This window comes from Penicillium bovifimosum, assembly GCF_028826915.1.
Source record: "Penicillium bovifimosum strain IBT 22155 chromosome Unknown utg000007l_segment0_segment0, whole genome shotgun sequence".
Lineage (NCBI taxonomy): Eukaryota > Fungi > Ascomycota > Eurotiomycetes > Eurotiales > Aspergillaceae > Penicillium > Penicillium bovifimosum.
Window position 1 is genome coordinate 1715799 of NW_026622716.1, and position 10475 is coordinate 1726273.

General features: G+C 52.3%; 3 protein-coding genes across 3 annotated transcripts; 1 reads left to right on the forward strand and 2 right to left on the reverse strand.

Annotated features, from left to right (window-relative positions):
- Positions 1 to 624: 624 nt before the first annotated feature.
- Positions 625 to 1836, forward strand: N7515_009568 (urease accessory protein UreD; the record flags this gene model as incomplete). Its single annotated transcript, XM_056670312.1, has 1 exon — positions 625 to 1836. One exon carries the CDS (start codon positions 625 to 627, stop codon positions 1834 to 1836), a length of 1212 nt encoding a protein of 403 aa, XP_056518111.1.
- Positions 1837 to 2419: 583 nt separating this feature from the next.
- Positions 2420 to 3870, reverse strand: N7515_009569 (uncharacterized protein; the record flags this gene model as incomplete). Its single annotated transcript, XM_056670313.1, has 2 exons — positions 2420 to 3523; positions 3775 to 3870. The coding sequence occupies 2 exons, from the start codon at positions 3868 to 3870 to the stop codon at positions 2420 to 2422; spliced, it is 1200 nt and encodes a 399-aa protein (XP_056518112.1).
- Positions 3871 to 4458: 588 nt separating this feature from the next.
- N7515_009570 (putative rRNA biogenesis protein RRP5) lies at positions 4459 to 10015 on the reverse strand (the record flags this gene model as incomplete). Its single annotated transcript, XM_056670314.1, has 3 exons — positions 4459 to 5013; positions 5070 to 9500; positions 9548 to 10015. The coding sequence occupies 3 exons, from the start codon at positions 10013 to 10015 to the stop codon at positions 4459 to 4461; spliced, it is 5454 nt and encodes a 1817-aa protein (XP_056518113.1).
- Positions 10016 to 10475: the final 460 nt, after the last annotated feature.

The window sequence follows — 10475 nt, forward strand, 5'->3', positions numbered from 1 at the left end:
ACATTGAAGTCTACCATCTGATTTCTGGTGAAGTATTGATCTGCTAGACTGTACGCCATTTGGCTAAAGGCTTACCACGTAGACCATGCAAGAGCAGTGCATTGAATGTCTGCCAAGGATCGTCAGTCGAAGTCTTTGGGGGTTGTTGTACAAAGTAGGTAATGGCGTGTGATCCCATGATCTCCCCTTCAATAGAGAATGCCCAGACTGATCTCCGCGTTTTCCATAAGTGTACATTGCAGATCAAGTGACATAGTCAGTGCATCGCCAAGAAGTAATCATCGCCATTGCGGAGTTACTCTTTGTCATAGAAACATCCTCCACCTTTCATTTCCCTTTTTTGCATTTTATTTCGCGTACAGCCAAGGAAATGGGATCATTTGTGCCAATCCCCCTTGAGAGAGGAGAGAGGAGAGTTGAGGGAAATGGTGAAAAGGTGGATTCGTGACTAAGAAGCTTCGTCACTTTCTTATAATATCCCACCTCACCTCAAATTCCGGGGTAAAACTATCTTTATAGCAATGGCAGACTGGCTTCGCTCAATATAACCTCACTATCTTTCTCAATTCTTCCCGCTTTTTCCTACCCTAACACTCACCAGCCCGCTTCTCTCTTCGACACAACATGCGGAAACCAACAGCTCCAATCCCCTCGCCCTTCCAGTCTTCCATCGCGAAGCAAGGACAGGGCAAAGTCGTCCTCTCGCTCCTCCCACCAAATAACCCAACCTTCACAACCCTCACCTACAAATACCCTCTGAAACTGGTCCCACGCAATGGCAACTTCATCCCAACCGCCGACCCCTCAGACCCCTCAGATACCTCTCCCCCGCGCCCCGTCCACCTCTACCTCCTCACCTACGGCGGCGGCCTGCTGCCCGGCGACCACATCTCAGTCTCAATTACCCTGGAAGCGCGAACTCGAATGGTCGTCACAACGCCACAAGGCAGCACGAAGATCTTCAAAACAGACCCAACCAACCCAGACCTCACCAGCCCAACCGTAATAAAAGGCCACCGAGACCGAATGCCCACAAATCTACACCAACCAGACATGAGCCAACAAACCCTGGACGTCCACATCGGCCCCCAAGCAGCCCTCTGCTACCTCCCCGACCCCTCAGTCCCCTACCGCAACAGCCGCTACGCACAACACCAAAGCTTCACCATCGACGCCTCCGCAAAAGGCCCCCACCGCGCCTCCCTCTGCGTCCTAGACTGGGTCACGCAAGGCCGCACCTCGCGCGGCGAGAACTGGGATTTCCGATTCTGGCGCGGCCGAAACGAAGTCTGGGCACGAGACGCAACAGGCAGAAGCCGACTTCTCCTCCGCGACTCCGTTGTTCTGGACGATGAATCCGAGCGGGACTTGGATTCAGACGACGATTCAGATTCATACGAAGAGCTAGACAACGCAGCCCGCAATCTCCACAATGGCTTGGTGAATCGCGCAGACAGGCCGTCGCAGACAAAGGCCGGCCTTACACCGCTGAATCTGATTGCTGAGCGGTGCGCTCCGCACGGCGTCGTTGGCACGCTTATTCTCTCTGGACCGGTCTTTGAGGCTCTGGGAGCTTTCCTTTTGCAGAAGTTCCAGTCGCAGCCGCGGATTGGGAGCAGGAATTGGTCGGATCAGGCGCCGTCGTCGGCGCCAGAGCCGTCGGTTAGCTGTCGCGGGGATGTTACGTGGACTGCGGCGCGTGTGCGCGCGGGCTTTGTGCTTGTTAAGTTTGGGGCTAAGGATTTTGAGACTGCTAAGGACTGGCTTGGTGGGTTGATTCGGGAGGAGGGGAGTGTTGTTCGTGAGTTTGGGGAGGAGGCGCTTTTCTGTTTATGAGTTCGGGTATGTTTATTGGGCTCTCCGCTGGTCGAGGCCCGGATGATGCATAACATTATATCCCTCAGTCTTGTCCAGCTTTTTCTGGACCGAGACGATATGGTCGTACTTCCTATCCGTGCGTGTGATTGATTCGAAGTTATAGCGTTGACGCCTATCTAGGCCATTAAGGGCATTGGGTATACCTACATCACCCGAATTATGAGGGCTAGCATTCTCATTTCTGCACTGAAAGCGACAAGACCAAAAGTACGATTCATGATTGCGTTACCAATCAAGGCTTGCTCTTTATCACCCTCGTGTCTTTTCCATTTCTTTGCACATATCCAGTAGTAACCATAGCTACCCCAAGTCAGCATGAATATCGTGATATTGTGCAGCAACATCCGACATATAAGTAAATCTATGAACAAAATAAAGCAATAAAGCACAGTCAAAGCAGAGAGCCGAGGTATCTTAAAAAAGCCCAAAAAGCCAACCCGAAACACCTAGCATCACATCATGATCCATCATGAAATATGCAAAAAGCGAAAAAAAGATACCAGCCCACCGATACACAGCATGGCAATTGCACTAGAATAAATCACGGCCACCAATCAAAAACCCTCGAATTCCAATCCCCCTTGGTAGCATCAACTAAATCATCAACATTAAGCATATCAACCCCCTCCTGCGCAAGCACCCTCCAAACATGATTCCTCAAACTCCTCGGCCAGCTCGGCAGCGCCCAATACCGCACCTTCAGTCCCTGCCGATGCGCAGCCCGCACTTGCGCGCGTATGCGCTCCATCTGGGCCTGCGTGAAATGGAATGGCCAGGGATATCCGATTGCCTTCTTGAATGAGACAGAGGCGTAGAAGCTGTTCGTGTCGTTGAAGGTGTTGGGCGTAATCACTGCTGGCATGCCGGAATGGCCTTGGCCGAGATCTGTATCTGTGCCTGGAGGCGGAGACTGGATATCTGCATCTGGATGAGGGGGAGGGTTGTCTGCTTGGTTGGCGTCGAGGAGCTTATCGAGCGGGGCATCGAAGAAGATATCCCGGTAGGTGGCGTTTGCGGTTATGAGGTTGAAGGGAGTATTTCCCGTCCCGACGACTGTGACGGGGCGCTGGATGAGAGAATCGCCGTTGAAGTGGGTTAGATAGCCACGGTCACGGAGGGGAGCGAGGTGTTTCGTGACGGCGTGGTAGGTTGCCGGGCCGGCGGTTTTGAAGTCGATTAGGAGGATCAGGCTTTGGGAGGGGTTTGTGTCGAAGATGCCGTGGGGGTTTGTTTTGGGTTCTGTGGTGAATTTGGTGGTTGGGTTTTGGCGCTCGAGGATCGTTACAAGTGGGTCGATGTACATGGTTCGGAGGGTTAGACGCTCTGTTAGGGAGGATTTTGTGTGGCCGACGTAGAGCTCGTCGTCGAAGAGCCAGACGTCGGCTTCGACGCCTGTGCAGCCGGCTTGTAGGGCGGAGTAGAGTGGTACTCGACGCCAGTAGTCGTTGTGAGAGTGGCAGCCGACGGGGATGATGTCGCGCGAGATATCGGTGGGCCAATGCGTATTGCCCTCTTTTTTGGTAGCGCTATTGGCGCTGGGCAGCCAGTCATGGACTGCGCGATCGTATTCATCTGGGAAGAAAGAGAGGACGATGCCGCAGGTGACTGAAATAAATTGGATGATGCCGCTGTTATCGGAGTATAACTATGTCAGTGATGGCTCTTGAAGAAACATTTGTTTTATGTGTTTCTTGATTCGTGGGAAACCCACAGCATGATAAAAATACAGAGAAGCACTCGTCGCAGACCATACAAGTATCGTGAGCGACAAGATTTCCGCTTGAATTTGTTTTCTGATAGCGATGCGGGAGACGTTAAGGGCCAAGCCAAGGCTCTCCAGACTTGACGCCATGAGCGGGCCGGGGACCCCACCCGCTCAACGGAATTAACACGCACATTGATCTTTGGGTCCTCCATATCTTCCGAGTCTCTATAGGGATCGAAGTAGAGACTCGACATAGAGCCGTTCTGGGATGGTGGGAGAGTGCTCATGGCTGGATTTTTGGTCCGAGATCTCAGAGAGAAGAGAAGAAGTTGAAGAAGTTGAAGACATCGAGATGATAAATGTGAAAATCTGTCCCTCCGATGGGAGTTGAACTTTACTCCGCAGAAGTAAACTCACGGAGACATGAGGCCGATCCAACGTGACTGATTGGATCTGTGGGACGCGGCTTACCACTCCCATGGTTATGCTCGTGAGGTACAAACTCAGTACCTTGGAACTAAGATCAATTGTTTCACGTGCTGAGTTCTCGATGCTGATTGATTTATGCATAGCCCTAAAATAGTTGGGATACATTACACTTGCACATGCAAGCAATGAAGATACCCCCGATGTCGGAATACTTCCGATTGACTTTGTGCTGACGGGGACCGTTCACTGCTCAAAATGATGTGATCATCGTTGCCCATGATTGCGCGTACAGTTCCACTACAAGTCGGATTCCATGGAGAGAACCTTTACAGGAATGAAAGCATATTTCCTAGATGGTCGCTATATACAAGTACACAAATTCAAACAAATGCAAAATGCCCCTAAACACCGGGTTCAGACGAACACCCTTTTTTTGACAGAAATCTTTACTCGTCCGACTGCAAAGTCTTGACATAGGTCACAGCCCGTGCCTTGACTTCCTCGACCATCTTCTCATCTCCATTATCAGCAGCAAGCTTCTCCTCAAAGGCAAGCCACTTCTTGAACAAGAAACGGGCCTGCTTGGGCTTAAGTTTCTTGCTCGCGTCCACGCTAACGGGACCCTTCTTGCCACTCTTCAGGCCAAGAACTCGCTCGAAGAGACGGCGCACCTGCTCTGCATCGCCGACCTTAATCTCCAGGTCCAGGAGAATGTTCCACAAGTCAATGCGCTTGGGGAACGAGGAAAGGAGACCCTCGAAAACGGTACGACCACGCTCGATATCACCGTTAGCGGAGCGGAACTCCAGCTGGGCGAACTTGGAAGTCGTCTCGACGTGGGTGTGGGCGGGAAGGGACTGCAGGGCGCGCGGGAGTAGAGCGCGAGCGCGGTCGGGAGAGGCCATGGTGTCGAAGAGGAAACTGGCGTAGTTGTAGAAGAATTTGGGGGACTGGGAAGAGATCTTCTTCTTGAGAGCGGCGTAGAAGAGATCACTTGCTTTCTGTGAGATTGTTAGTATCTGTAGACTGAGGTGTATTCAAAGTAGACTGCACATACCTGGTTCTTGCCAGATTGGATGTAGATACTGATCATCCGCTCGTAGATCTCCTGGGGCTCGTTGTACTGGCAAGCACGCTGGAAGACCTCCTCGAGACTGTCGTCGTCACCGTAGGTGTTCTCCATGTTCAACATGGCGATCCAGATGTTCAGCTTCTCGGCGTCCTGGCCCATGGTGATGGTGCGGAGAGCGCGCTCGGCAATAGAGCGGGCCTTCTCGATCTCACCCAGCTCCAGCTGGAAGGCCATGTACTGCAGCCACAGCAGCGAGGAGTCGGGCTCACCCAGGAGGAGACGCTCGAAATCCGCAACGGACTGGGGGCCATTGGCATCCAAGTCACCGGTTCGGTCAACCTGAATCTCAGGCTTGCGGTTCTTCTTCTTCTTCTTTTTGGAGCCCTCGTCGTCGCTGTCGGAGTTCGCAGCATTGTCGGTCTGCACAGCGCCGCTCCAGTCGAAGCTGCTTGCACCGAGACCGCCAGCCTTGCTGGGCTTCTGGAGCGCTACCTCTTCGTCGTCCTCTTCGTCGCTCTCTTCCTCCTCCTCCTCCTCCTCCTCCTCCTCCTCCTCCTCTTCGCTGTCATCCTCTACATCAACGCCCCCCATGGACTCATCATCATCATCCTCATCGCTGTCGTTCTCACCGAGCTCGACACCGCCAGGACCATCAATTTCCATGCTGTCCTCATCCTCACTCTCATCGTCCTCTTCGTCTTGGAAGTGGGAAGCCTTGAGCGAGAAAGAGATCTTCTTCGACTCGAGGTCGATCTTGATGATCTTAGCCTTGACGGCATCACCCTCATCGTACAACTTGCGGGCATCTTCGACACGCTTGTCAGCCATCTCACTTCGGTGGCAGAGACCACTGATGTTCGAAGAGCCGTCAACAACGATGAAGGCACCAAACTCCTCAACCTTGCGGACCTTTCCGGTGACAATCTGGCCAACCTTGAGATCCTTCAGGGTGATCAGGGCCTTGAAGTTAGGGTCCAAGACCGACTCCTTCAAGCTCAACTGCAGCTTGCCCTGCTCGGCATCAACGAAAATGACCTTACCCTTGACCAATTGATCGGGCTGGAAGGCATCCTTCCATTCTTTGAGGTAAGAATCTGAGAGGTCGGAGACGCGGACGTAGGCAGTGATATCGTTGCTGACCGCCACGAAGAGACCGGAATCAGTGACCCGTCGAACGAAGCCGCGAATGACGTCGTTAGGCTTGATATCCTTAAGCGAGGAGATCTCGCGGTCCTGGACGGGGAGAGAGGAGCTGAAGACCTTGGAGGGACGCAGAGACAAGGCGATCTTCTTGTTATCCTTGTCAACAGCGATGACGCAGGCGCGGAGAACCTCGTTCTTGTTGTGTACTGTGGGGTTGGCCTTGGAGTAATCATCGGCAAGATCGATCAGGTTGACCGCGCCAACGAGTGACTCACCAAGCTGCATGATAACTTGGCGCTCAGTAACCTTGGTAACACGACCAGGCAAGATCATGCCAACGGAGATATCTCCAAAGGAGAGCTTGTCGTAACCTTGCTTGGCAGTGAGGTTGAGGTGGCCCTTTTCGGCGTTCACAGCGGTGACCTGGACCTTCAGAGCAGAGCCGATGGGGAAGTTCTTCTCCACATCCGTCAGCAGGGACAAATCATCCGCGGCATCCATGAGACGGAGTCTGCCGCGAACGTTGGGAGACAGGTTGACCCAGAGGCAGTCGTCGGCAATGTTGTTAACGAAGCCCATCCAAGAGGATCCAACTTGAACCTGCTCCATGTTCAGTGGGGCAGGGTTGGCGGCCTTCAAGTAGCTTGGCTTAAGAGAAAGCTCAAACACAGGGTACTTTCCAGTGCGGTGGCTGATGGGGAGGAACTTGTGGTTACGGGCATCGTGAACACCAAGGATCCGGGCTGAGAGAGCCTGCTTGGTCTTGAAGAATCGCAAAGGCTGCTTGCGATCCTTGATGTCCTTCCAGTCGTCGAACACCTCGGACACATCGATGCGACCTTGAATGTTATCGGCGAGCTGAACATTGAGCTGGGTTGCCTTGACAGACACGATCTTGCACTCAACAATTCTGCCGAAGGTGAAGTCGGACATGCTTTTGATGTTGTTATCAATAGGGTTGGCGACAGTGTCATCAGTCTGCTGCTTGGTGGCCTTCTTAGTGGAAGCCTGGGGAGCCACGACGGGCTTCATGCTCAAAATGAAGCGCTGCGAGTCCACATCCACCGACTGTACATTGAGAACAATTGTTTGCGCCTTTGACAGGCCGTAGTGAGGCTGCTCGAGGTTGGCGTCCTCAATGAGACGCCTGGGGAGCAAGCCAGTCAGGCCACCGAGGAACTCAACAAAGACACCATCAGGGGTGATATTGCGGACGAAGCCTGTGACGATGGAACCCTCTTGCACCTGCTCGAAGTCGCCGGGCATATTGTTCTGCTTGGCAGCTTTCTTCAAGCTGACCCTGGTGGAAACCTTGATGAGACGGTGAGCGCGCTGGATGCTGAGAACGAGAAGTTCGTTCAGCTTCTGTCCGACGCGGAGCTTGGACATCATAGAGCTTTGCTTGGATGGGGAGCCATCGATGATGTGCTGAGAATCAAGACGTGCCACGAGGCCAGACTCGTCAAGCTTGATGAGAACATCGTCGTTGGATTTCTCGAAGACGGTTCCAGCAACAAGGTGGCCGGGGTGCAGGTTCTCGAAGGCCTGGCGATACTTCTCGGTAAATGTGGAGGGGTCCTTGCAGGAAACAGCGAGTCTCTCAGCGGATGCATCAACGCTCAAAGCGTGAACATTAACGACCTGGCCGAGCTTGAAGTGCTGGGCTGGATCCTGGATGTAGGCTTCACTCATCTCAGAAACGGGAAGGAAACCGCGGACTTCACCGTAGAACTGCACAACAGCACCGTGGTTTTGGAGGCTGACAATGGTACCAGGAGACTGAGCCGAGGGACTAATGTCTGTGTAGTCCTTCCAGATAGCAGACTCGCTGTTGAGCAAACTCTTCTTCAGTGTCAAACGAATTTGGCGCTTCTCGAGGTTCACAGAGAGAATTCTCAGCGAAAGCTTCTGGCCCACGCGGAACTTCTTCTCGGGGAATTGAAGCATGGTATCCGCAAAGTGCATAGAGGGGACAAGACCAGTGATTCCATCGGCAAGGTTGACAATCAATCCGTCCATGCCATTAGGACCAATCAAAAGCTTCTCGACCTTTCCTTTGACAATAGCACCAACATTCACATCCTCGACGCGAAGGAAGGGTTGCTCGATAACGGACTTTTCAAAAGAGAGAATGTAGAGGTTATCAATCGGGTTGTACCCGATGACTCTTGCCTCGTGAACAGCATCCAACTGGAAGGCTCCCGAAGACTCGTCAACTGTTTCGACCTTGCCATCAGAGAGTCTGGACATGTGGACGAATCCCATGTGCTTTGTCTCTCCAATACGAGCATACACACCCAGACCCTGATCAACCTTAACGACCTTGGCATCGGGAATGATTGCAGATATAGCAGGCGCATCATCAGCAGAACCGGGGCCGCGAGCCTCTGAAGAGAGCTTGAGCACGTGGTCGAGCAAAGAGAAGCCAACCTTGAGGGGCTCAGCAGCCGGGAATGTTGAGATAATACGGCCCTTGATCTTGGCGCCGATCTTGTATTTCCTCTCCAAGTCAACTTTGCCGTTGATGCTGCACTGAACCAAATCAACGGTTGCATCGAGCATGCCCATAATCTTTCCGATCATTCCGTTGGATGTGACTTCAGTAAGAAGAATCTCTGCAGCGGTACCAGGGAGGAAAGTGTTGATTGTAGGTGCCGAGCTGAGGTAGTTGGACTTCTTGATCGAGGCGGAAGCTTGGAAGTTGGAGGACAGCTTGATGACATTGCCACTGGGGTTCTGACCAGTAACCATGCAAAGGAAGACGGATCCTTCCTTGATGTTAGAATAATCCACGCGAGGGTCTGTTTCCTTGGAAGACATGAAACCCTTCAAGTCCGATCCTTCAATGCCAAGGTCCATGACCACACCGTGATCTTCCACGCTGACGACAGACGCTTGGACAGCCGAGTTCACAGCTAGATCGGACTTTGAGAAGCCGGTGTTGGTCTGTCTTGGGTCGACCGAGAGCTCAATGTGCCTCTTGCTCTTTGCCTTGGGATCTTCAGGGTTGGCGCCTGTAGACACAACGCATGCGCGTAGATATTGACCGAGATAGAAATGGTCCTTCAGCTCGAATGATTCGTCATCTGAGCTTTCCTCGGCATCGTCATCTTCACCCTCGTCGTTTAACATCTTCTCGAGTCTATCTTCAAGTCCCTTCGAAATCGATGTGAGAGGAACGTAACCGGTAAGGTTGTTGGGCAGCGAGAGGGCGATGTCGTGGGCATTGATACTAGAAACTTGACCGAGGACCATGGCTCCTGGTACAAGACGCTGCGATTGTTAGATTTATACGGTGTAAGCAGATCTTGAGAACGCACCTTGAAACTGAGACCCTCAATGCGAACGTTTTGCTTGTCGTCAGTTCCCTTGTCTGCGGACTTCTTAGACTTTGACTTCTTCTTGCGCGACTTCTTGGTGGCTGTAGTAGTCTCTTCATCCTCCATTTCGACGTCGTTGTCGCTTTCCTCGTCAAAGTCTTCGGCAGGCTTTTTCTGGGCAGACTTCCGGTCTCCGACTGCTTTCTGCTCGAAAAGAACATCTCTGTTGGCCTGGATCTGGATTTGCTTGCGCTCCAATGCTGTCAGAACACTCGCGCCACCACGAGGGAACGAGGGTTCGTCGTCGCGCAGCACGGAAAGCTCTGAAGCCTTTGCGGCGGTGGATGTGCCATCTTCCGGCTTCTTGTGGTCTTTCTTGCCTTCTTCAGCACCAACTTTGGCACGTTTTTGGGGTTGGCGAGTATTGATTTCTTCGGGGGCATTCCCCTTGCGCTTAATGGGCGCCATAATTGAACTGGCAAAAACCGAATCGTGCAGTTGCAGATTGCGGTCTGAACAACTCGAATGAAAAGATAAAAAAAATTCCGCCGATGCGGCAGAAACTTTTGGGCGGTGTAAAATAGATATGGGGTCATGAGTCAGCATGTTGATGCCTTAGTTAGGTGACCCGCAGGGCCGCAGGTGACCCTGCAGCCCTAACATGCCCCTGCCGCTGCAAACTATGGCGGGAAAGACCACGGAATCAGAATCAACTTTTTCTCTTTGCATCAAAACTCATGAAACTCAGGCCTGAATACCCAAATCTCACTTTTATTTTGATATTAAAATCCGAGCTAAGGAGGATGACATGTCTCGCTTTTTGCTGACTGCTGAAAGCTTCACGTAAGTAGTCTCTTCAATGTCCGCTTTCGAAATTCGCGTGATGACATTTTTGACGACCATCGAAGTCTTGTAGCAGTACCAAATG